Below are 26,519 nucleotides of genomic sequence, written 5' to 3'. Positions count from 1 at the left end.
CCTCGACGCAGATTTTTGTTCTAAGGGTTGCTGCTAAGAACACAGGCTCAGCGGCGGCCTGACTACTACGTCACGGGTACCCTGAGGCCTTTTAAGCTAAGCTGATGCTGAAATCTTAATGGGTTTTTTTAAAAAAAAAAAAACAGGTCTTACTTGGCCAGCTTGGTGTTATCATTGTCATCCTTCCCCCACTCCCAGTCTTTCCCTGGATCAACCGCAAAGTGCAAAGGCAGTAACTTGTGTTCAGAGTCAGTCAGAGGGATCACCGCTGAAGGAAAGAAGAGAAGACCAGAAAGGAAGAAATTAGTTTAGCTGGAACAGGTAGAGGAGAAATAAGAATCATCAGGAGAACCGGGGGCAAGAGGGGGGGAGGTGAGCATTTTAAAGGCATTGCGAAGTCAAAAGGGCTCTGTCTGGTGTTTGACCTTTCTTCCCTTTGTTGACTTGCTTCCTCCACAAACTCTGACACCAAACACAAATTTACAGTGAAGAGAAGTAAGCATCAGAAGATATTGGCAGATATTGAATTTATATCCTGCCCTATATGCTGAATCTCAGTCTCAGAGTGGTCACAATCTTCTTTACCTCCCCTCCCCACAAAAGACACCCTGTGAGGTAGGTGGGGCTGGAGAGGGCTCTCACAGCAGCTGCCCTTTCAAGGACAACCTCTGCCAGAGCTATGGCTGACCCAAGGCCATTCCAGCAGCTGAAAGTGGAGGAGTGGGGAATCAAGCCCAGTTCTCCCAGATAACAGTCCGTGCACTTAACCACGACACCAAACTGGTAGTGTGAATGCCTCTCGGTGCCTCCGTTTATGTAGAATGCCTCTCGGTGCCTCTGTTTATGCAGAACTAAAAGATGGTGAATGCATGAAGTTTCCTTCTATCAAGTTAGACCCCTGGTCTAGTAAGGTCAGTCTCGTCTCCTCTGAGCAGCACAGGCCCTTCGAGATCTCGAGGTTTTATGTATTACCTGCGACTTGGTCCTTTTCAGCTGCAGACGGAACCTGGGATCTTCTGCATGCAAAGCAAACCTCTGCCACTGAACCACATCCTCTCCGCTCTGCAGATGGCAGTTTCTATGTCTAGATTACATGACTGACCGCTCTGACTCCCAGAACTCAGGATGGGCAACAGCATTTTCCCATCTCAGCGTTCCTCAGTTTAACACTGCGAGGCAGACCACAAAGAGCAGGTGGTATGTTTTCTCACGACATTCTATCCAGTGGCCACAGAGCTTCACAATACTTTGCAGCGCTCCTTATCCCTAGATCTCCACATAGGTAAGACTGCATTTCCTACTTTCAGACAGACACGTAATGGCTCAATGCTGCCATCTGGATACAGTGATGGAAAGCCCAGTTCCCACCCCATGTGTTCCAGTCCACAGCATTCAGTGGATCTCTCTTATTATTTCTCTTAACATTTAATTTAATTTTTAGATTTATACCCTCCCCTATCCCGCAAGCGGGCTCAGGGCGGCTCACAACAAATAAAGCAATACCATAAAAACAGACATTAAGAAGAAGACGACGATGACATTGGATTTATATCCCGCCCTCCACTCAAGAGTCTCAGAGCGGCTCACAATCTCCTTTATCTCCCTCCCCCACAACAGACACCCTGTTAGGTGGGTGGGGCTGAGAGGACTCTCACAGCAGCTGCCCTTTCAAGGACAACCTCTGCCAGAGCTATGGCTGACCCAAAGCCATTCCAGCAGCTGCAAGCGGAGGAGTGGGGAATCAAACCCGGTTCTCCCAGATAAGAGACTACACCACTACACCAAACTGGCTCTCTACATTATAAAACAGGAGCAGCACAGTAAACAGTATTACAGACATAGGCGGCAAACAGCATGTGACTGATGGCTACTAGCATTGCATAACACCATAATGAAGAAGATGAAGAAGAAGATATTGAATTTATATCCCGCCCTCCACTCCAAAGAGTCTCAGAGTGGCTCACAATCTCCTTTATCTCCCTCCCCCACAACAGACACCCTGTGAGGTGGGTGGGGCTGGAGAGGGCTCTCACAGCAGCTGCCCTTTCAAGGACAACCTCTGCCAGAGCTATAGCTGGCCCAAGGCCATGCCAGCAGCTGCAAGTGGAGGAGTGAGGAATCAAACCCGGTTCTCCCAGATAAGAGTCCGCACACTTAACCACTACACCAAACTGGTGAAATGCTGGGGGGAGTGATGACTTTCAGAGGACGCCTGCTGGATTAATGAAAAGCCTGGCAGAAGAGCTCCATCTTACAGGCCCTGCGAAACCTTGATCAGTCCCGCAGGGCCCAGATCTCCAGCGGGAGCTCATTCCACCAGGTAGGGGCCCAGACCGAAAAGGCCCTGGCCCTCATTGAAGCCAGTCGGGCATCCTTAGGACAAGGGACTATGAGGAGGTGTTGAGCAGCAGACCTCACAGCCGGGGGGGGGGGGATGTTCATATGGGGAGAGGTGGTCCCGAAGATATGCAGCCCCCTAGCCGTAAAGGATAATATGCCTTTTCCTTCTCCTGGTGCCTCCGTTTGTGTAGAACTTGGACCCAGACAGTTCTTAAACCAGGACATTCGCTAAGACATGATAGTGAGTCAGAATTACGAGCATGAATGATACGAGGCGGCGACGATCCTTTTCACTGCAAAGTTTATCGCTGGCAACAGGCATGACTGCTTATTCTGTTTTCGTCATCTCTTCAGGTAACAAGAGAAACAAAATTCTTTGAGGTCCTTGCTTAATCCTAGCAGTCTCGTGCAACGTTTTGCTGTATAAATCAAGGCTCCCAATCAAGCACTCCAGCACTTTTAGTTCAATATTTTGCTCCAGTGCCTAGTGAATAATGTATAAGCCCCTTGCATAATTTTGAAGTCATTTGGTTGACCTAACAAGGTCTCGCTGAAGTGAAGCAAAGAGAAATCAGATAATTTCCTCCGCAAATTCCACAAGGTTCATAATAAAATGTTGCAAAATCGCCAAGCTTAAATATTTACAGGCGCAGACAGATGCCTCCATGGCAGCTGCTCCAGTTTTATTGCAATAATTTTAAACACATACATTTTTACACATACCTGTATCTTTCAGAGCAACAGATTATCATTAAAAAATTACAAAATCAAGCAGCAGACAAGAGAATTTCTCATCCTTCGGGAATCAAAGAGTTTGAAGGCGCCTGATGGGCTTGTCTGACTTTCTGCTTTTTTTTTTTTATAAATATTTTTATGTTTTATTAATTCTTATAAAATTGACCATTACAACATATGTTTGTTACATTTATTAAATTAAATGCAGGAAATCCAAAATGAGATTAGCTCTTCAACAATCTGGACTCCAAACTTAAAAGAGCAACTGGAAAAAAAACAAACAAACGAGAACACTGGGGCAACTGTTGGAAAGGCCCTGTTCATGCGGAGTGCCAACCTTGGTACTGGGAGATTTCAAAAAACAGAAGGGCACATAGTTATATTTTAAACTGTATTTTAATTGTTTTAGAACGTTTTAGGTTTTTAAAAATCTTTGCCACCTTATGGACCCTGACTGGGTAGGAAGACGGAATAGAAGGATTTCAAATAAATAACAACATAGCAGAAGTAGCTCTTTAAGGTATTCCCAAGCAGGGGTCGGTTTGTAGAAAATAGGTGGCGGAGCTCATTAGCATAACTCGTTAGCATATGCCACCACCACCCCGCCAAATGCAACCCGATGCAAGAAAGGAGAGCCCTGGGCGAGTGAGGCCTGCTTGGTCTGGCTAAAGATCCAGACAGCCCAAGCAGGCCTCGCTCACCTGGGGCTCTCCTGAGCTGCTCCCCCCTCCCCAGTCAAAAGGCCAGCAAGCCACCCGACTGCCCAAAATCACATTAGAAGTGGAGAAAGGGTGTGGATCCAGCAGAGTTTGTCTTTTGTTTCTATTAAGGTTTCAGGGTCTCTGCCCTGTTGTTGGCCCTCCAGGTGAACTGTGTGGCTACTGTGTGAGACAGAATGCTGAGCTAGATGGACCTTCACTGGTCTGGTCCAGCAGGGCTCTCCTGATGATCCTATGAAGTCCTCAGCCTCTCTGCCCTGTTGTTGGCCCTCCAGAGGAACTGGTTGGCCACTGTGTGAGACAGGAGGCTGGACTAGATGGGCCCTCACTGGTCTGATCCAGCAGGGCTCTCCTGATGTTCCTATGAAGTCCTCAGCCTCTCTGCCCTGTTGTTGGCCCTCCAGAGGAACTGGTTGGCCACCGTGTGAGACAGGAGGCTGGACTAGATGGACCACCAGTCTGATCCAGCAGGGCTCTTCTGATGCTGTCTTGTTCTTATCAGTTAAGGCAGATTCTCCGGAGCATATATTTTTAAATTGTTCTTTTCATACGGCGAGCCGAAGGGAAATTAGCCCGCTGTTGGAAAGGTTCCCTGGCAGATCAGATAAACTCAAATTAGATTCTCTTCTGTCAGATAGGAACCACCGGACTACAAGACAGGTGTGCTAGGTTCTGTTCCCAGGTTTATAAAGAACGCAAAGAGCGAGACAAATAGGCCAAACTGTAAATCTTGTGAAAAATTTTAAAATGACTTTTTAAAATGGTTTACAGGGTTAAACGATAATCTTTTAAATTCTTTTTTATAACCCTCAAGTCATCAAATTTCAACATGCAGATTCTTTGCGGGACTTTTTATAAGGTTGTTCTAGATGACTAAAATGTTCTGGTCAATGACTGTAATAATAAACTGAACTAATAAGTCTGTAGTAAGTATCAGTTAAGGAGGCACACCATTTTTTAGCCCTACTCCCTAACAGCCTGCAACACTGCTAATGTTTCACTAGGTGGCACTGGTATCCACTCTCGTTTCCCAGAGCCATAGAGCAGGAATCTTTTAACAGCAGGGCACAAAAGCGGTTCTTGGCATCACCTGGAGAGGAATTATTCTTATGGGAGCCAATGAAGAAGCATGTGGTCCAAGAGGCTCTCACTCAGAGATCTGGAGACACACAGACGCATCAGAGGGCACAGACAACTGCCTGGAGTACAGATTAAGGCTGCCTCTTTCTGGGTCCTTTGCTTTTGTAGAGAACTTTTACCACACCACAAAGGTTAAAGAGCACAGAAAGCTTGATGGCAAACCTCTAACCACATTGAATCTTCCTTACAAGCTCAAATTGTCTTGCTCCCTCTGAAGCATAAGCTACATGTGACACTCGGTTGCATAATTTTTTTTTTTTTTTTAAGACATGAGGCAGACTCAGAGGCTGAAACAGAAACGGGGGGAGCGCACCAGGAAAAACCAGAGGGCCGTTTAACCTTTCCCTTTTGTGAGGTGTGCCATTGTATGATATGCTACCCACAAAGGCCAAGCTGCTTTTCCTGGCATCTTTTCCCCTGAAGGGAGAACATAAACTCTCTTGGATAACAGGATAAAGTTGGAGAGCTTTCTAATTGTGAGAAGCAAGGGTGGAATTCTAGCAGGAGCTCCTTCGTATATTAGGTCACACATCCCTGAGGCACCCAATCCTCCAAGAGCTTACAAGGCTCTTTTTTGTAAGCTCTTGGAAGATTGGCTACATCAGGGGTGTGTGGCCTAATATGCAAAGGAACACCTGGTAGAATTCCACCCACGGTGGGAAGTAAACCGAGACTTCTTTGCAACACAAAGGATTCTCTTACACATTTATCGCCTATCTTGACATATTTATTGCTTCACCAGTTGTTCCTCCTTAATTAATTAAATCCATACAGCTGTTGCCCCTGTAGAGTTCACTTGTTATTTTTGTATCTGCATTCCTTAAAATACCTTCATCAGATCATATGCTAATTTGCTATTCAGCCTCTGTCTATAAGTCAGAATGGTTTTCTTCCATTTCATATCTGAAGAAGTGTGTGAGCGCACATGAATGCTCGTTCCTTGAATAAAACTTTGTTGGTTTAAAATGCCACTGGGCTCGAACTTTATTTCATTGCTTCAGACCAACACGGCTACCCACCTGGATCTCACTTGGATAACATGATTACAGTGTGCAGTCTACACTGCAGCATATCGCTTTCTGTAATACCTGACAAAGGGAGTTTTGACTCTCAAAAGCTCATACCTCAAAAACCTTGCTGGTGTCTATGCTGCTTCTGGACTCGAATCCAACTGTTCTACCGTAGACCAATTCAGCTACCCTCTGAAACTATATCCAACAACTGCCTCTCATTAACTTTGTCATATGATCTATAAATTACAACTTGCTTCACGTAAATATGTTTAACAGTTATGAGAACATGTGCCCTGAGATGAATAACCGCTGCTATAAAGGGCTGTTTTGTTCTAAATCAACTCACTTATTTCAAATTGATTTTATGGCTGTAAATTCACAGGCACTTGGGTACCAACACTTGCGGCTGCGTGTCTTTGACACTGCTTGAATGAAATTGTTATGACTGGGAGGGAGAGATTCTTGCAAATGCAACCCAAAATATCTTAGATTTACCCCCAGACTCAAGAGCACCGTCGAAGTTACCACACTTATTTTGTTTAGTGACTATAAGAGGCTGCCTCTCCGAAACACACACACACACACACACACACACACACACACTCTTACTTGAAGATTTAATTAATAAAAGATTTAGAAGCCTTGTATAATACAGGGCAAGCTGAGGATGAAGGAGGCAATGCTTTCTGAATGTCCATCCCTGGATTGGACGTACAATTCACTATGGAATGGAACTACTATTTTGGAAAACCTTGAGTTATTTGATACGCAACGGGTTACTAAGCCACCTCCTTTTAAGGCCATAGTCAAACAGGCTAATTTGAACAAGGTCAAGTGAAGCTTAGCACTTAATATGCTGACATTTATCCAAATGCTCCAAACAGACTGAGCAGCGTTTCACTAAACCTCCCAATCTCATCTTGACTATAAATGTGTATAAATTTACTCATAACGACGTGAAGCGCAGCAAGGACAGGAAGAAAAGAGCTAGCTGTAATTGTGGGGGTCACCACCACTGCCTCAGATACTGGGAGATTTTGATAGCGGTGCCTGGGAAAGGTGAAATATGGGCACGATGTAACATCATTTCCTGGTGACACTCTAGGAATTTCCCCTAATCTCTATGGTAAAAAAGACTAAATCAGTTCAGGCCTCACTGCAGGAAGAACTGTTTCCTTACACAGAACACTTCCAGTATTTCCAGTTTTTCTTTATTAAACTCCAAGCCCGTAACAGAGATCTGGCAGACTTGATTAAAACATTTCACGGGTAAACTACAGAACTCTATCTTAAGCACCTTTGAGGCCCGTGGGATTAACAGGATGAAGACCAGGAAACAGACTGTGTAAAACACAGCACCCTCGCCCTACAAACTCCGTTTGAGACAACAGCTGGACTCAAGAACACCCTCTTAATCTAAAGACAGCACCGACGCCGCAAATCCAAATGGCAGGGGCATACGCAGGGGCATTCCTGAGCCACATGCTGGCCGCTATGTGAAAAAGGGTAATGGTCTCATCCAGCAGAGCTCTTCTTATGTTCATGGGAATGTCTGCTAGACCAGGGGTCCCCCACACTTTTGTGGCCTGCGGGGACCTTTGGAATCTTGAAACTGGGCAATCGGTGCAGCCGCAGAAAGGCCACTTGGGAGGCGGAGCCAGTCACACGCAAACAGAGGAAGCCCAAGTGCAGAGGACAGGAGGGGGAAGAAGATATTGGATTTATACCCACCCTTTACTACCCGATTACCCTTTTCTCCCAGATTAGAGTCTATCACTCTTAACCACTATACCAAACGGACTCTAGAGGAAGAGAAGAGATTACACCCCGGCCTTCACTTGGAGTCTCAAATCTGCTTACAATCTCCTTTCCCTTAACCCTCCCCACAACAGACACCTGGCTGTGAGGCAGATGGAGCTGAGAGAGCGCTGACAGAAACTGCTCTTGAGAGGAACAGCTCTGCGAGAACTTGTGACTGACCCGAGGTCACATCAGCAGGTGCATGTGAAGGAGTGGGGAATCAAATAAGAGTCCACACACATAACCAACCACTACACTAAACTGGCTCTCTCTCTAAGGAGTAAATGTTTAAAAATACACAGGAAAAGAGGAGTCAGAGAGAGAATAAAAACAATGTTGGGATGCCATTTTAATCTACAAAGCCCAACCAGATCTCAAGTGGGCAATCAAAGACCCTTCTTGGAAAGGCCCCACCTCTCTCACACAACACTTGGCGGGTGCCACATTGGGGACCCCCCCTGGACTAGAGGTCTGCCACAGCCCTAACGTGGCGTACGCTGTAAGCACTGAAGACTTTTTCGATTTGATAGGTAGTTGTTAAGACAAGGCAATGATGCATTTCTATTTCATTTTTAACAACACACGGTTATCTTGGCTGACTCTGGGTAAATAGGTCCAAGGATCTTGTTAACTGTAAGTGTGCACTTCAAGTACAGAAAACAGCCAATGCCTGTCACATGATTTCAGCCTGGGCTTCATAAGGAGGCATATTAAACTTGTATCTTTAGACTGGCTAGGTCACCTGGTTAAAATTTACGAATTTGCTTTGCCTTCTCTTCTTTTTTTTTTTAGGACTGCCAAAGTATACTTCGGCACGCCTATCGTTAAACCCGTTACAAAATGGTTTCTTTGTAAAACCTATCTGTGGGGGTTGGGTTACCTGTTGTGCGTGTGTTTTTGCACGCAAGCCAGCCAGCCAGCCAGCTGTTATACACAATGCTCTTCCCTGCTAAGATCAACACACAGTTGCCAAGCACCCACACTCCAATGTCACTGGCACATAAGCCATTTGAAGACAGGTGTTCCAAGCAGGAAAACAGAGAAAGGTGTGTGTGTGTGGGGGGGGGGGGCAGGAATCAAAGACCAGACAGGTACCATTTAAGAACGAACCATTTTGCCAAACGCATTTTTCTCACAAGCCTTACAGCTGGTGTCACTTTAATGTGCGTTACGTCTTTCTTCGCTGTTTCTAATATTACCTTCATTTCTCCAAAATTACACACAGGTGTTATCTGAATACTGTTGGCATGTTGCCCTTCAAAGCTGGGCAGGATTGCCCAGGACTGAAAAAAAACAAATCAGGCATCCAGCTTATAAAAGTGAAATCGTATTTATGGGCGACTGTATCTGGGACGCTTTGTTCTGTGGGAAATCCAGCAGATTCCTTCTTGAGGTTGAAAACATGCAACAGTGCAATGTTCTTGGGGTTTTCTAGAAGATTTTCAGATCCCCTTTTAGTCCCAGCACTGTGAGAAATTTAGCAATCACAATTCCCGTGCTGTGTTACCTCCAGGGGAGAGTTTCTCTGTTTCTTACTCCTGCCCCTCAACAGTTGTACCCAATTATGACCAATGTTTCCTCTAAGCTGCAGTGTCTTGTGAGCAAAAATTCTATTTTGTGAGCTACTTAAGAGCGTACAAAATAGAAGCTTACATTCTGAATAAAAGTTAGTTGGTCTTAAAGGTACACTTGTCTACTGCTTTTACTGTGGTATTAAAGTTGTGAGCTACTGGCAAAGTTGTGAGCTACCGCATAAATTAGTGTACTCTGGAGTCTAAGACAAAAATCTGTGAGCTAGAGGCTAAAAATCTGTGAGCTAGCTCATGCTAACTCAACTTAGAGGGAACACTGTTTATGACTAGATTAATTACTGTACAGAATATGATAATGAGTTCTACTGTTGTTCATATCTGAGATGTCAGTTGAATGCAAAATACCAACAAATAACTTAAACAGAATGAGGTGGCTGCTAGAAGAGAAGGCAAAGAGTACTCATGTCCCCCATTTTGCTCATTTTCTTTTGCATGGCAAATATATTAGCCTTAGTTAAGTTTTATTCTGTAAACCACTTTAAGTCACTTTCATCTCTTTTAAGTCATATTTAAATGGCATTTAAATTACAAATTTAATTGGACAGTATTTCAAGGTTTGAATACGTTTGATAAACAGGTTTCAGAATTTCCATCTTGGCAGAAAGACCAGGAGAGCAAATGTACGTTTCATTTCTGTTTGATCAAAACTGACACACCTTCTGATTAGCTGTGATCTGGAAGTAGAAGCTTAACGAGACATGATTTATTCACAGCGTGGGATAGGTAAAAATTGACTTGACGTTATTTGACTCTAAATGCATGCAGCCTTGTTCTGATGAAGGCCAGCGAGGAAACCACCTCACGAGGGCAGATGAAGTTCTAATTTTTATTTGGTGGTGGAAAATGCAGTCAAGTTGTAGCCATTTTAGGGAGACCAATTGTGGAGAAATGCCATTTTAGTCAATGTTGGTGCTTCATTGGGAGGGAAAACATGAAACTCCTAAGCAGGCTTTGGCCTAGCCTTCCCCTCACTCCCCCCCTCCCTTCCAGAGCCAAACCAACAACTCTAGGGGGAAAGTCTCCTAGAGAGGCAGGAAGAGAAGCCAGTTCTCAGCTAGCACTCAACGGAGAAGGATGTGAGCCTGGGAGCTCCTGCCTGGGGAAGAGGCCTATTTACGCAGGAAAAGGCCCCCAGGTAGTCAGACCAAGTAAGTCGTCCACAAGACAGGACCAGTTTAGACGAGGGACAATAGGATGCGTTTATAATCAACTTTTCTTTGTCATGCTGTTTGCTGTGCGTGTGCTGTGCTGTGCTAACCATTTACAAGCAACTGTTTTTGTTTTGTTCTTCTTTTCGTTTCTTTTTCTCTTTTAATTAAATATTTTTACTGTTTTAAATGCTGGCAGTCCATCTCTGTACCACATAGATCCCCAACCGCCTTAGACCACGCTGTTTTAAGAAGGGGGCCCCGGGGAAGGGGGAAGGCATGCAGTTGGATAAGGTGCCAATCCTCCAGGGGTTCCCCAAAGAAGTGCTGAGGTCTCTGTGATACCCAAGTACAGGGTGGCAGAAGACCTTGAGGCCTGGCCTCATAGCTGGAGAGGGGGGGATTGGGAGTCCTGTTCCTCTCAATCTGAACCCCTAGACTGAGCAGGTGGTGGCAGCGAGCCCAAGGGGCAGGAGGAGAAATAGCTCCCTCCAGGAGTTGGCGACTCAATAGGGAGCTGACGGGACCGGGTCTGAAGGCAGAATCGGGCCGGTTCCGTCACACCAATTAAGAGTTTTCAAGGCAGGAGACATTGTGGTTCCTGGTCCTAAGGACAACCAACTGGTTTCAACTTTTCTGTCCGGGCCCTGTCGGAGTTATCGATGAGCCTGCAAGACGGATCTCTTTTGCCAGGCTTTTAATTGATCCGGCGGACGTCCCTTTGGTATTAAACTGGCCTCCCTATCACCTTACCATCATGGTGACTGTGCTGTGCTGAAGGGATCAGCCTATATGCTGTTGCCGGCTCGCCGTCTGCGTTTGTGACACTGTATAGCCTTTGTTTTTATACTGTTATGTTTTTATGATGTTTTACTTTGTAATAGGTGTTTAAATTTCTGCTGTAAGCTGCCCTGAGCCTGCTGGCGGCAAAGGGCAGGATATAAATCTAAAAATAATAATAAATAAATTAAATTCAGAGGTGGTTTTGCCGCTGCCTGCCTCTGTGAAACGACCCTGGAGTGGCTAGCGCAGAGGCAGGCAGTGACAAGCCACCTCTTTATCTTGCCTTTAACGTCTCCAGGGTTGCCATAAGTCAGCTGTGACTTGACGGCCTAAATAAATAATAAAAATAGAAGTTTAGGGAAATTACAAGTAAAAATTTAAATCAGCACTGCGCTGGGCTTTCTCCTGACTTGCTCGCGTGGAAGCCCAACTCTACTGGAGCATGACACAGCAGAAGGAGGCAAGGCGTCTTTCCACAGTTGGGGCCAACTTGTGGTCTGGTGCACATGCACTAAAGACCACCAGCATCTCCATTTTGCTGCATCAACTCCTAGACCTGTCAAACATGCAGCCTCAGTCCCTGGAGGGCTCCTATCAGGCCCCCGAGCAACTGGCTCTTGTTTGCTTCCTTCTTCCTCTCTCTTGCTCCCTTTTGCATCTCAGCTTGCTTTGCAAGGCTTGCTCAATTGCACAGCAGATACAGAGCAAAACCTTGATTTTCTCCACTGGTTGAGGCTCCTCCCCCTCCTGGTCCCCTGGGGAAGGAAGGAACGAGCCTGAGTTTCCTTTGCCCAGTTCCCTGGATCCCATGGGAGAGATACAAAGAAAGCACCTTTAAGACCAACGAGTGCTAATGTTTAAAGCATGTCTTATTTTAAGGGTTTAAAAAAAATTCTTTAATTGTATTTGTGTGTCCTTTAGAAAGTTTATATCTCTGCTACCTACTCTTAAATAGATACGCACATGGCCCAGCCCGACAAGGTCTCATTTATGTCAGATCCAGCCCTCATAACAAATGAGTTCAGCACCTGATGCAGAGGAAATGAGCAGGTGAAGGTTTTCCTGGCATGGAAATAAGCCGTGAGGAAAGCATCATCTGCTGCACGTCGCGCCACTGCCCAACACACAAAAGCGTCACCTTTAAAGAAGCGGCGACGCTCCATCTGTGAGCTTTGGCTGGAAGTTAGTTCGAAACAGGGAAGTGAGAAGGCAGGAAGGGAAGCTTAGGGGCAGGCTTCCTTTTAATCGTATGCATATTCATCAGAGACCTCACGGAGGTAATTAACGCTTAATCAGTGAGATGCAGCTGGCTGGGGGAGCTCTCAGTCGGGAGAATTAGCCCAAAGTCAGAGAGAGCATCAAAGCCCTACAGATAAAGTGCTGCAGAACCAAATTATATTTAGGTAGGAGATAGATTTTGGAAGGGCTATACATCACCTATCAAAGAAGCAGCAGCAGCTGGAAAGAAGATTATCGCTTAGAATTTGGCCTTTTCCTTGAGAACTCTATCGGTGCGCGAGGCTTTTAAAAAACCTAATAAAATGTGTACCTTTGCAATCCTGTCTCAGTAATAAAGAACAAAACTCCTATATGGGAACTGATGCCAGAACGGAGATTTGCATGAAGAGAGGGAACTGCCTTATACTGAATCTGATCCTTGGCCCATCCAAGTCAGGGTTGTCTACTCAGGCTGGCAGCAGCTCTCTCCCGTGCAGAGGTCTTTCCCATCACCTACTGCCTGGTCCTTTTAACTGGAGATGCTGGGGCTTGAACCTGGAGCCTTCTGTATGCTGACCAGATGCTCTACCACTGACAGGGTCTCAGGTTGATGTTTTTCCATCACCTCCTGCCTGGTCCTTTTAACTGCAGATGCTGGGGACTGAACCTGCAACCTTCCGTATGCCAAGCAGAATCTCTGCCACTGAGCCATGGCTGGTCCCATACAATACACGAACCCACGAAGCTGCCTTTTATACTGAATCAGACTCTTCGTCCATCAAAGTCAGTATTGTCTGCTCAGACTGGCAGCAGCGCTCCAGGGTCTCAGGCGGAGGTCTTTCCCATCACCTGAACTTTTAACTGGAGATGCCGGGGGCCGAACCTGCAACCTTCAATATCCCAAGCAGAATCTCTGCCACTGAGCCATAGCCAGTCCCATACAATAAACGAACCCACAAAGCTGCCTTATACTGTATCAGACCCCCTAGGTCCATCAAGATCAGTATTGTCTACTTAGACCGGCAGCAGCTCTCCGGGGTCTCAGGAAGGCGCCTTTCGCATCATTTCATATCTGACTCACCCACAGCCCCTCCTCCCCAAGTGTGTTACAAATACAAATACGTTTTTTTAAAAAAAAAGCAACATGAATGCATCTCCTGCTCTCTTTGTCCTTCCCTCACAGTCTCCCACAACCTGCTGGGGAACAATATCTGGTCTTTCTGAATGGATCTGCACATGCCAAGCGGAGTAGGCTCAGGCCACAATTGCAGCATCTCTTTCCACTCACAGTGCCATCCTTGTGCAGCCAAAATCAAAGGCTGCTTTGAGCAAGGCTTGGCAGCGGAGCCATGACACTTACCCGTTTATGGGAAACCAGCTCTTTGACAAAACAGCGCTGCTTGGGCCTTTGAACTGACAAACTCATGAATGAGGGCTTTTAGGAATAAATCAGCTTCTTCTTCTTCTTCTTTTTTAAAGCCACGATTAAAAGCATCTCAGCGTGGCAGTTGCTTACTTCAAACAGCAAGAACTAGGGATCAGGAGAGCCCACTTTGAGCTGTTCTGCCTTCCACAGGAAAAGCCTCTTCAAAAGAAGTTCTGAGAGAAGGTATAAAACGCGTCTTTCGCATGGGAATGCAGCCCCTGGGGATGGGGAAAAGTGCCAGCATAGAACATGGACTACACCTAAATCAGTGTCAGTTCCAAGATTCTGCAGGCTTTGGCCAGAGAGTTCTTCTTCCTGGACCCCTCCCCTGTCTGCTACCATGCCCCCCCCACGGCACTTTTCTACACCCAACGCATTCTTCCCGCCCCCCCCCCCACTCCCTTTCCAGCTCTCCCAGTGCTTACCCTTCCCTGACTGGGAGTGTCATGGCCCTTTGCCTCTTGCACGTCTTCTTCCAGCACTACTAGGTGCACTGTGTGTCTGAGCGTGTGGGTGGTTGGAGGGCTCAAAAGCAGGCCGATAAGCAGTGGGGAGGCGAGCGGCTGGGTGGGGCAGCAACAACCACTGGAAGGCCTGGGCAGCTGCACTGCCTCAGAGTAGGTGAACGCCAGCCCTTAATTAAGCATTTCAGCTTGAATATCAAGAGAGTCCTGCTGGATCAGACCGGGGAGGGTCCATCCAGTCCAGCATCCTGCTTCACACAGTGGCCAATCAGTTCCTTTGAAGGTCCAACAACAGGACACAGAGGCTGAGGCCTTCCCCTGCTGATATCAGAAGAGCCCTGCTGGATCAGACCAAATGTCCATCCAGTCCAGTTTCCTGTCTTACACAGTGGCCAGCCAGTTCCTCTGGAGGGCCAAAAACAGGCCGTGGAGGCTGAAGCCTTCATAAGAACATCAGAAGAGCCCTGCTGGAACAGACCAGGGAGGGTCCATCTAGTCCAGCCTCCTGTCTCACACATGGCCAACCAGTTCCTCTGGAGGGCCAACAACAGGGCAGAGAGGCCGAGGCCTTCCCCTGAGAAGAACATCAGAAGAGCCCTGCTGGGTCAGACCAGTGAGGGTCCATCCAGTCCAGCCTCCTGTCTCACGCAGGGGCCAGCCAATTCCTCTGGAGGGCCAACAACAGGGCAGAGAGGCTGAGGCCTTCATAAGAACATCAGAAGAGCCCTGCTGGATCAAACCAGAGAGGGTCCATCTAGTCCAGCATCCTGTCTCTCACAGAGGCCAACCAGTTCCTCTGGAGGGACAATAACAGGGCAGAGAGGCCAAGGCCTTCCCCTGAGAAGAACATCAGATGAGCCCTGGAGGATAAGACCAGGGAGACCATCCAGTAAAGCTTCCTGTCTCACACGGTGGCCAACCAGTTCAAAAAGACTGAGGCCTTCCCCTGACGTTGCCTCCGGGATTCAGAGGTTGACTGCTTCTGAACATGCCGGTTCCTTTCAGTCACCATGGCTAGTTGCTACTGACAGACTTATCCCCATGAATCTATCTAATCCCCCTTTAAAGCTGTTTATTCTTGTAGTCATCACTACTTCCTCTGGCAGCAAATTCCACATTTTAATCGCTCTCTATATAAATAAGTATTTCTTTTACGTCTGTCCTAAACCTATTTATTGCCCTCAAGTGCTAGTAAACTTGGAGAGGAAGAAGAAGTTCTGTTTGTTCACTCTCTCCACCCTGTACATAACATTATAAACTTCTATCATGTCCACCCCCCCTTTCATTTTGTAAACTGAAAAGTTCCACATCCCTTCCTCATAGAGAAAGTGCTCCAACCCCCTATTCAACTTGGTTGCCCTCTTGTGCTTGTGATGCTCCTGTATTCTAACACATTAATGGATGAAGCCATGGGAAAGAGCAATACTGCTGGAGACTCAGAGAGGCATGGTGCACGCATAAGAACATAAGAGAAGCCCTGTTGGATCAGGCCAGTGGCCCCTCCAGTCCAACACTCTGTGTCACAGAAGAACATAAGAGAAGCCCTGTTGGATCAGGCCAGTGGCCCATCCAGTCCAACACTATGTGTCACATAAGAACATAAGAGAAGCCCTGTTGGATCAGGCCAGTGGCCCCTCCAGTCCAACACTCTGTGTCACAGAAGAACATAAGAGAAGCCCTGTTGGATCAGGTCAGTGGCCCATCTAGTCCAACACTCTGTCACATATGAACATAAGAGAAACCATGTTGGATCAGGCCAATGGCCCCTCCAGTCCAACACTCTGTGTCACATAAGAACATAAGAGAAGCCCTGTTGGATCAGGCCAATGGCCCCTCCAGTCCAACACTCTGTGTCACAGAAGAACATAAGAGAAGCCCTGTTGGATCAGGTCAGTGGCCCATCTAGTCCAACACTCTGTCACATATGAACATAAGAGAAACCATGTTGGATCAGGCAAATGGCCCCTCCAGTCCAACACTCTGTGTCACATAAGAACATAAGGGAAGCCATGTTGGATCAGGCCAGTGGCCCCTCCAGTCCAACACTCTGTGTCACAGAAGAACATAAGAGAAGCCCTGTTGGATCAGGTCAGTGGCCCATCTAGTCCAACACTCTGTGTCACAGAAGAACATAAGAGAAGCCCTGTTGGATCAGGCCAGTGGCCCATCTAGTCCAACACTCTGTCACATATGAACATAAGAGAAACCATGTTGGATCAGGCAAATGGCCCCTCCAGTCCAACACTCTGTGTCACATAAGAACATAAGGGAAGCCATGTTGGATCAGGCCAGTGGCCCATCCAGTCCAACACTCTGTGTCACATAAGAGAAGCCATGCTGGATCAGGCCAATGGCGATCAAGTCCAACACTCTGTGTCACATAAGAGAAGCCATGTTGGATCAGGCCTATGGCCCATCCAGTCCAACACTCTGTGTCACACAGTGGCCAACCCCCCCACCCCCCAGTGTCATCAGGAGCTTCACAAGTGGGGCTAGAAGCCCTTCCACTTTGCCCCCCCAAGCACCAAGAATACAGAGCATCACTGCCCCAGATAGTTCCAACAATATGCTGTGACTAATAGCCACTGATGGACCTCTGCTCCATATTTTTATCCAATCCCATCCTGAAGCTGGCTATGCTTGTAGCCACCACCACCGCCTGTGGCAGTGAATTCCACATGATAATCACCCTTTGGGTGAAGAAGGACTTCCTTTTATCCGTTCTAACCCAACTGCTCAGCTATTTCATTGAATGCCCACGAGTTCTTGTATTGTGAGAAAGGGAGAAAAGAGCTTCTTTCTCTACAGGATCTGACATTCTCTCCCTCCCCCACACACACACTTCCTCTTTGACCTGCATAACGGATTGCTTAGGAAGCCGCTGGAAGGCATTTATCCAAACTGCCCATCCTGGTTTTCCTTCGCCTGCTGTGCTGAGAGAATGAAGATCTGTGCCCCTATAAAGCTTAACATTGCCCTGAGCATAGCTGTTTTTAATATATCCTGAGGACAACAGTTTTTTTGGGGAGAGGGGGGAGTGCCCTTCATTTATGGCTGTGAGAGCTGGACCATAAGGAAGGCCGAGCGCAGAAGAATAGATGCTTTCGAGCTGTGGTGCTGGAGAAGAATCTTGAGAGTCCCTTGGACTGCAAGAAGATCAAATCAGTCAGTCCTAAGGGAAATCAACCCTGACCGTTCCCTGGAAGGTCAGATGCTGAAGCTGAAACTCAAATATGTTGGCCACCAAAGGAGAAGGGAGCACTCACTGGAGAAGACTCTTGAGAGTCCCTTGGACTGCAAGAAGATCCAATCAGTCAGTCCTAAGGGAAATCAACCCAGACTGTTCCCTGGAAGTTCAGATGCTGAAGATGAAGCTCCAATACTTGGGCCACCCAATGAGAAGGGAGCACTCCCTGGAGAAGACCCTGATGCTGGGAAAGACAGAAGGCAAAAGAAGAAGGGGACGGCAAAAGAGGAGATGGCTGGACAGCATTACTGATGTCACTAACACAAATTTGAGCAGACTTCGGAGGATGGTGGAAGACAGGAGGGCCTGGCATGACTTGGTCAATGGCGACTTAACAAACAACAAAAACAACAGTGTCTTTCAGCCAACTTCATTCTTTTGACTCATTGGCAGTTTTATGCTTCTGGGTTCACTTTAGGATGCTTCCTTCCTCTTATGCTTCAAGCCCAGAGAAGCTCAGGGAGCACCATCTACTCCGACACAAACTTTACCACCAAGACCTAGACCAGGGGTGGCCAAATTGTGGCTTGGGAGCCACATGTGGCTCTTTCGCACATATTGTGGAGCTCTCAAAAACCCCACAATCCCATCAGCCAGCTTGGAGAGGGCATTTCTCTCTTGAAATCACTTCTCCAAGGAAAGCCAGCTGGAAGCTTGGAGAATGCATTTAAAGTTAAAGTTGCTTTCTTTCCACCTCTCCCTCCCTCTCCATCGTCCTCTTCCTGTCTTGTGGCTCTCAACCATCTGATGTTTATTCTGTGTGGCTCTTACTTTAAGCAAGTTTGGCCACCCCTGACCTAGACAGAAGCTCAGTTAAAGGGTCTGTTCCTGTGTGAGTTTTAATGAGGTGGGGGTGGATTTTTTTAAAATTACTTCTCTGTTGTGGCATGAAATCACACCTGGCTACACTTCCAGCAAGAGGCTATGGTGGTTTTCATTCTCCTCAAAGAAACTGACAGTGAGCTTGGGCTCCCTAAAGCCCATACCCCTAACTTAGAGGGAACACTGCACCTTAAAGAGACCAGAGATCCTGCTGGTGTCTAAGAAGCCACTGGACTTGGCTCTCCTCGAAAACAGAGACAGAGCTTTTCCTAGGTAGGTGCTGCAGGTGCTGCAGTATGGATTTGATGAGACACATTTTTCAGCATCCAGTAAATGGAGTTAGAAAAATTTGGACTAAATTCTTTGACAACCAAGCAAGATCAGTTGGAGGGGGGGGGGGGGGGGGTTAGGACCTAAGAAGAGGCTGCTCTAAGGATACTTTCAGGAATTGGATATGCATGAAATGAATTCTCATCTAACCCATCAGACTAGTTTCTCAGAAGTGCAACACCTGGATCTGTTCCATACACATTAGAGCACATCATCAGCTGGTCGATGTTGCAGCCCAAGGCCCTGCCAAATTCACTCGCTGGACCTCTGTTTTCCCAACTGAGATTTCTTGACAAGCAAACTCTCTGATAACACTACAGGTTCTTCTCTCGTTGCCCTCTTATTCCACCTTGCTGCAGAGCGTTCTGGCCCTTTGTGCCCACAGTAAGATACGTTTACTTTTCTACCAACCTTCAAAAGTCAGCTTTTATCTTTTCTAAAAGCCCTCTTTGGAGAATCACACAACAGAAGAATGCACATATTCACAAACAATGCACCAGGAAATAAGAGGGGGAGAATCGGAGCTAACCCGAGTATAGCTCACCCTTTTTTTTGTAAAAAGCAGAATGCGCAAAAGAGAGTGGGGGAGAAGAGAAGGACACCAGAACAGATCATACCCCTCCCCTCATCACACACCAAACACGATGCCTAACTCAAGTCCTCTTGGAATTTCCAGCTCTGAAAGTCACGGTGAGTATGTTTGTCTCTCCCCAGAAACACCGCAGCTTGAGCCGGGCAAACAGCAGCTGTCCAAGATACTTTTCTGCAGACTTTTGTAACACCAACTCTACAGGTCAACTAGTGGTTCCAGAGAGCCCAGAGAGATGCACATGGTCGGTAAAGCCCCCAGCAGCTGCTCTGCCTTCGCATCCACTACAGAACTGTTTGCTTTCCCATCCCACATACCTTGTTCCCTCTGCTGATCTTTTTGCTCCATGGACACAAGGGCAGAGAAGTGCGCTTGATCATAGGCGAGGACTAGGGGAGAGCAGTGACATCGGTTCGGTGGAACTTCCAGAGGCAAGTAAATCCCACCAAAGGGAATCGGAGCAAATGCTGCAAAGAGGGGGAAATACACGATTTTTTAAAATAAGGCACAAAACATTGGGGGGGGGGAGGTAAACTTGATGGCTTTCTGAAAGACAACAGTGACGTTTTTATACGTTTCATATCACTGGGAGACCAACTCAGAGACAACTGCCCTAAAACCTGAATTCAGCTTCTGAATTTTTCATGACAGAGATTCCTGGAGAATATTTCCAGTAACTAAAATAGTTACAGATGCTTTTGGTGAAGACAATTTCCTGGGCTGCTCAAGACAGAATTGTGTGATGTTCAGCAATTCTTTTTAGGAGTACTTTCCTCCTTACAAAATGCTCCAGCAAGCTGCTTTGACCCCCTATACTGGGAGTAAAACATATACAGCTATCCATATATTTTCTGCAGGAGGAAGGTGGAAGCAGCTTGGTGGAGACCATGTAAGCAGGGTAACAGCTTGAGGGACAGAGGTTAAGCTTCAGTGGTTGCACCCTTATAAAAAGAAACAGAACACCCTGGTAGATAACTCACTGAAAATGTCAAGACAGTGTGCGATTGCAATAAAAAAAGGCCAACGCCATGCTGGGAATTATTAGGAGGGGAATTGGAAACAAATCAGCCAGTATCATAATGCCCCTTTATAAATCGATGGTGCGGTCTCATTTGGAGTACTGTGTGCAATTCTGGTCACCGCACCTCAAAAAGGATATTATAGCATTGAAAAAAGTCCAGAAAAGGGCAACTAGAATGATTCAAGGGTTGGAACACTTTCCTTATGAAGATAGGTTAAAACGCTTGGCGAAACGTTGACTGCGGGGTGACATGATAGAGGTTTACAAGATAATGCATGGGATGAAGAAAGTAGAGAAAGAAGTACTTTTCTCACTTTCTCACAATACAAGAACTCGTGGGCATTCGATGAAATTGCTGAGCAGACAGGTTAAAACGGATAAAAGGAAGTACTTCTTCACCCAAAGGGTGATTAACATGTGGAATCCACTGCCACAGGAGGTGGTGGGGGCTACAAGCATAGCCAGCTTCAACAGGGGGTAAGATAAAAATATGGAGCAGAGGTCCATCAGTGGCTATTAGCCACAGTGTGTGTGTGTGTGTGTGTGTGTGTATAATTTTTTGGGGGGGCCACTATGCGACACAGAGTGTTGGACTGGATGGGCCATTGGCTTGAACCAACATGGCTTCTCTTATGTTCTTATGACACAAAAGTGCATCCACTTTGTATTTCCGCCCTCACTTTATCAAGCCGAGTTTCCATGACTGCCACCACCCACCCACCGAGGCATAGAAGCATCTGGTTAGAACTTATGGAGAACAGCAGCGTTCTCACGAGAGGAAGGGTCTATGTAAGTGCACCATGTTGTGAAATACCTATGCGTTGAGTTCAACTGGTTCTCAGGTCAGCTGTTTCCAGAAGGCGGGAGAAACAGGCATTTGATCTTGTTACCTGGGAACAGACCACAGCTTGTTTCACGCCAGATCTCCAGAGGAACTAGTTGGCCACTGTGTGAGACAAGATGCTGGACTAGATGAAGCGCTGGTCTGATCCAGCAGGGCTCTTCTGATGTTATCAGGGGAAGGCCTCAGCCTCTATTGCTTCGTTGTTGGACCTCCAGAGGAACTGGCTGGCCACTGCGTGAGACAAGATGCTGGACCAGATGGACCACTGGCCTGATTTGGCAGGGCTCTTCTTGTGTCTGTATGAAGGCCTCAACCTCTGTGCCTTTGTTGCTGGTCATTCAGAGGAACTGGTTAGCCACTGTGTGAGACAGGAGGCTGCACCAGATGGATCCTCAGTGGTCTAACCTAGCAGGGCTCTTCTGAAGTTCATACGAAGGCTTGGCTTCTGTGTCCTGTTGCTGGACCTCCAAAGGAACGGGTTGGCCACTGTGTGAGACAGGAGGCTGGACTAGATGGGCCACTGGCAGGGCTCTTCTTATGTTCCTCTATGAGCACGCGTTAAGCCCTTGGCATACATTTGCCACTTAACTAGGTGATATTTGGACAGAAGCGTTTTCAGCAGCCATAGTCCCAAAAGCAACTTCTTCGAAGTGCTGAGAGACAAGATGGGTGGGAGACTCCCAAGCGATGAGCACCTGGAGGTGGGACAAGGATCAGTGAACAGCTACCTTTCTCCACATCTGTCTTGTGTACTGAAATTGCCAGCTAGTGCCCTGTTCCTAGTGCCCCTACTTTCAAAGGCTCAGTGAAAGGCAGTGCTTTCTTTGTTGTGGCACAACTCCTTTCCAAAACAAGAGTTAAAAACATAAGAGAAACCATGTTGGATCAGGCCAATGGCCCATCCAGTCCAACACTCTGTGTCACACAGCGGCCAAAAAAAACCAGGTGCCATCAGGAGGTCCATCAGTGGGGTCAGGACACTAGAAGCCCTCCCACTGTGCCCACTCAAGCACCAAGAAGACAGAGCATCACTGCTCCAGACAGAGTGTTCCAGCTATACCTTGTGGCTAACAGCCACTGATGGACCTCTAGCTCCAGATGTTTATCCAATCCCCTTTTGAAGCTGTCTATTCTTCAAGGTCTCTGATACTGACTTTGTTCTCTGTTGGATGTCAGACAAAACTGGCTTTGCCCTCTCCCAAGATACATGCCACGTAACCTCTCTGAACTTTTCCTTGATATGGTATACCCTGATTACAATGCAGGTTGGTTTTTCTTAATCAAATTACTGATTTGACTTCTGTTCTTGTCTTTTTCATACATAAGCTGTCTTGGAGGCTAGAAAACGAGGGAATACATTTTTTTGAAAAGAAAAAAAATTTGCCATTTTGTGGGTCAGGAGCCTCCACAGTGCCTGAAATGCTTCTCTCGAGCTGATGTTTCATTAAGAGGCCAATCACTGACTGTATGGGAGGGATGGGCTCTGGGCAGGAAACGCACCACCGGCAGCTGAACCATCAGCACCATTAACTCCCACTCACTTCCAGGAGGCCTGACTTGTGGATTCTTGTCATTCTCATTAAATATTTCATTTCTGAAACACTGGCCAGACACCGTTAAGCTAACAATCTCTGCAAACCGCTTACCTTCACCTCCTGAGTCTCGCAGCATCGTATCCGCAACCACGACAATTGGCCGTCTTAATATATGTGCTAGGACAAAAACATGGAATTCCTCTAGGCTCTCGTACACCGGATCTTCTGAGTTGTCAACTCTGGAAAACCAGGGGCATGCAATTCACTGCTTGCTCATCTCAGGTTTTTTTGTATTTATCGCCTAAGATGGTTGCCATCATATACTTCTATTTTGACAATCCCATGCCTTTTAAGATGATGGTGATATTGGATTTATATCCCGCCCTCCACTCCGAAGAGCCTCAGAGCAGCTCACAATCTCCTTTCCCTTCCTCCCCCACAACAGACACCCTGTGAGGTAGATGAAGATATTAGATTTATATCCCGCCCTCCACTCCGAAGAGCCTCAGAGCGGCTCACAATCTCCTTTCCCTTCCCCCCCCCCACAACAGACACCCTGTGAGGTAGATGAAGATATTGGATTTATATCCCACCCTCCACTCCAAAGAGTCTCAGAGCGGCTCACAATCTCCTTTCCCTTCCTCCCCCACAACAGACACCCTGTGAGGTAGATGAAGATATTAGATTTATATCCCGCCCTCCACTCCGAAGAGCCTCAGAGCGGCTCACAATCTCCTTTCCCTTCCTCCCCCACAACAGACACCCTGTGAGGTAGATGAAGATATTGGATTTATATCCCGCCCTCCACTCCAAAGAGTCTCAGAGCGGCTCACCATCTCCTTTCCCTTCCTCCCCCACAACAGACACCCTGTGAGGTAGATGAAGATATTGGATTTATATCCCGCCCTCCACTCCAAAGAGCCTCAGAGCGGCTCACAATCTCCTTTCCCTTCCTCCCCCACAACAGAGACCCTGCGAGGCGGGTGGGGCCGAAAGCACTCTCCCAGATGCTGCCCTTTCAAGGACAACTCTGCGAGAGCTATGACTGACCCAAGCTCACTCCAGCATTAAATGCCAACCATGCTACGGTTGTGAAGGGTAGATATGCAGCCCACACTGAGTTCCCTAGAGGGAGAGTGGGGAGGAAATAAATATTTATTAAAGATATTCCTACCCTGTCTTTTAACCGGAGACAGGCTAGTTGAGTGTTTCATGTCAAAGCTGCTTCCTGATTTCCCGGGTTTAATGTGAAAATCAAACAGTCAGGGATAGAGAGAGATAAATCTGCAAGCCATTTAGGCCGACTTACTTGGGAATCTGGGAGAGAGGGCAGGTGTAGTAGTAGTAGTAGATGTGACTGTATGAAATCGTACTAACCATTGTTAACATCAGAACTGGTCACCGAACACAAAACAGGCAATTCTCCAGTTTTGCAGCGCTCTGCGCCAACAGGTGCCTTCTTTTTAGAAAGTATTTTTGCTCACAAAAACTTAAAAAGGGGGTTTTTTAAAAAAAAAAAAAGAAAAAGAAAAGAAAAGCTCTAGCATGCAGGTGGCAACGTAGCCTAGTTCATAATCCACTGTTTCCTCCTCTTTAAACGGAGTTTGCTTTGAAGCTGATACACTTTTGGATGTGTCAAGTTTGTTCTGACACCAAAGAAAATTGGCTCATCTATAATTCACGGACTGATTTGTGAATTCTCATTAGTACCAGTACAGTGAAATAATTGGAAAATGTAATGCATGAGATGGGGGGGGGGGGGGAGAGAGGATACCCATGCCCCCAGCTGTGGGTCTCACATTTATCTTTAAGCTTTCAGATTTTTTACTTTGGATTCAGACAAGAGACTTCAGCCCTCCCTTACTCCAGTATTTAGATCCATTCCATTCCCCCTCCCCAGTACATATGGAACACCCTTAGCATGCCTTTAAACATTTGGTTTGCAGAAGGCCTCATTTTGGGCAGCAGGAGATCTCCGGAACCTCTGGATTTTATTGTGCTCTTTCTTTCTTAACCCCCTCCACCCCCACCCCGCAAAAAAAACTTGCTTCTGGGCTCCATGGTTCAAACCCCCCGTGAGAATTTTGTTGAACTCTTAAGATTTGAGAAACTTTCTAATGTTTCCCCCCACGAAAAATGGGAAAGTAACCCAAACATGGAAAGCTTGCAGATGGAAATCTTCATCATGCCCACATAGGAGAAAACAATTTTAAAAGTAAGATTTTATGATGATCATGATAATTCAAGAAGCATTTTAAGGTGGATGCTGAGCTGACAGAATTTAGTACACCTTCCAGTGATGTCAGGGTGTGTGTGGCATAGGCGAATGAGTTGTGCTAATGAGCTCCGGCACCTCTTTTTCTACAAAACGACCCCTGGTTTGCGGGACAGGAAAAAGAGAGGCTTGCGTCATAAGCAGTGGCAGGGGAATGCATCTGGCAGAAGAAGACTTTCCTCCCTCCTCCCCCCCCCCCCATTGCAGCCCACACCAACCCTCCCAAATTTCTGCTCTTGGAGACCAGAGAGACTCTCTAGAACAGAAGAAGAGAAATGTCAGGGTCTCACGGTAGGGTATCAGCAAAAATCACCCTCCGTTTTCCATCAATGGAACAGCACCTTTGGATCCAGCTAATGATTAATAGAATGGGCAGCTTGCTTCGTTTATGTCACAGGACTGTGCCAAGGGATACCTCAACAGGCTACGGTGTGCTTGAACACTGAACACGTAAAGTCCAACAGTGGCTGTACAGTTAGAGAATGAGACAAAAATCAACTGTGCCAGAAAGAACAAAAAACAAGCCTTTAGGAAATTTTACAAATTTATCAGAAATTCTCAATTCATGCGATAAAAATCCATTACAAAGGAAATCCCACACATACACAGTCCACAAAAATCCGTTCTAATATGTCAACTCCTGAAGAAATTTGCAACTCCCAATGGGTCAAAAACCCTCCTTCTTCCTTACAACACACAAGGAGTCCAACCAACAACGTCGGCTTCTAAGGTAAAAATCACCTCACGTGATCGCTAGCTTGAACCACGTTCCGATATAGATAAGCTTTTTCAAAAGCCAAATGATAAACCTTAACGTATCATTCTATCACACTCTTATCAATGCCCATTCTTAACTTCTTAAAGAAGTTATCTATAGTGGAACGTGGTTCAAGCTAACGATCACGTGAGGTGATTTTTACCATAGAAGCTGACGTCGTTGGTTGGACTCCTTAAGAACATAAGAGAAGCCATGTTAGATCAGGCCAATGGCCCATCCAGTCCAGCACTGTGTGTCACACAGTGGCAAAAAAAAATTGTGTATATATATATATATATACACACACACACACACACTGTGGCTAATAGCCACTGATGGACCTGTGCTCCATATTTTTATTTAAACCCCTCTTGAAGGTGGCTATGCTTGTGGCCGCCACCACCTCCTGTGGCAGTGAATTCCACATGTTAATCACCCTTTGAAGAAGGACTTCCTTTTATCCGTTTTAACCTGTCTGCTCAGCAATTTCATCGAATGCCCACGAGTTCTTGTATTGTGAGAAAGGGGAAAAAAGTACCTCTTTCTCTACTTTCTCCATCCCATGCATAATCTTGTAAACCTCTATCATGTCACCCCACAGTCAACGTTTCTCCAAGCTAAAGAGCCCCAAGCGTTTCAACCTTTCTTCATAGGGAAAGTGTTCCAGCCCTTTAATCATTCTAGTTGCCCTTTTATGCACTTTCTCCAATGCTATAACATC

General features: G+C 46.5%; 1 protein-coding gene across 2 annotated transcripts in view; it reads right to left on the bottom strand.

Moving 5' to 3' along the window:
- Window positions 1-26,519, bottom strand: part of OTUD7A (OTU deubiquitinase 7A) — a 150,244-nt gene that overhangs the window by 3,599 nt on the left and 120,126 nt on the right. Inside the window, exons 10-12 of one of the 2 annotated variants that reach the window (XM_060260145.1) lie at window positions 22,878-23,005; window positions 19,684-19,833; window positions 154-268 (exon numbers count right to left, since the gene is read on the bottom strand). In XM_060260145.1, coding sequence (XP_060116128.1) covers window positions 154-268; window positions 19,684-19,833; window positions 22,878-23,005 — 393 coding nt within the window. The remainder of the gene's footprint in view (window positions 1-153; window positions 269-19,683; window positions 19,834-22,877; window positions 23,006-26,519) is intronic. The other variant, XM_060260146.1, reaches the window with a different exon arrangement.

The sequence above is a fragment of the Heteronotia binoei genome, chromosome 19 (assembly GCF_032191835.1).
Source record: "Heteronotia binoei isolate CCM8104 ecotype False Entrance Well chromosome 19, APGP_CSIRO_Hbin_v1, whole genome shotgun sequence".
In the NCBI taxonomy this organism is placed as follows: Eukaryota; Metazoa; Chordata; class Lepidosauria; order Squamata; family Gekkonidae; genus Heteronotia; species Heteronotia binoei.
The sequence above is the reverse complement of the archived record's forward strand: the minus strand, read 5'-3'. Positions and strand labels throughout refer to the sequence as shown.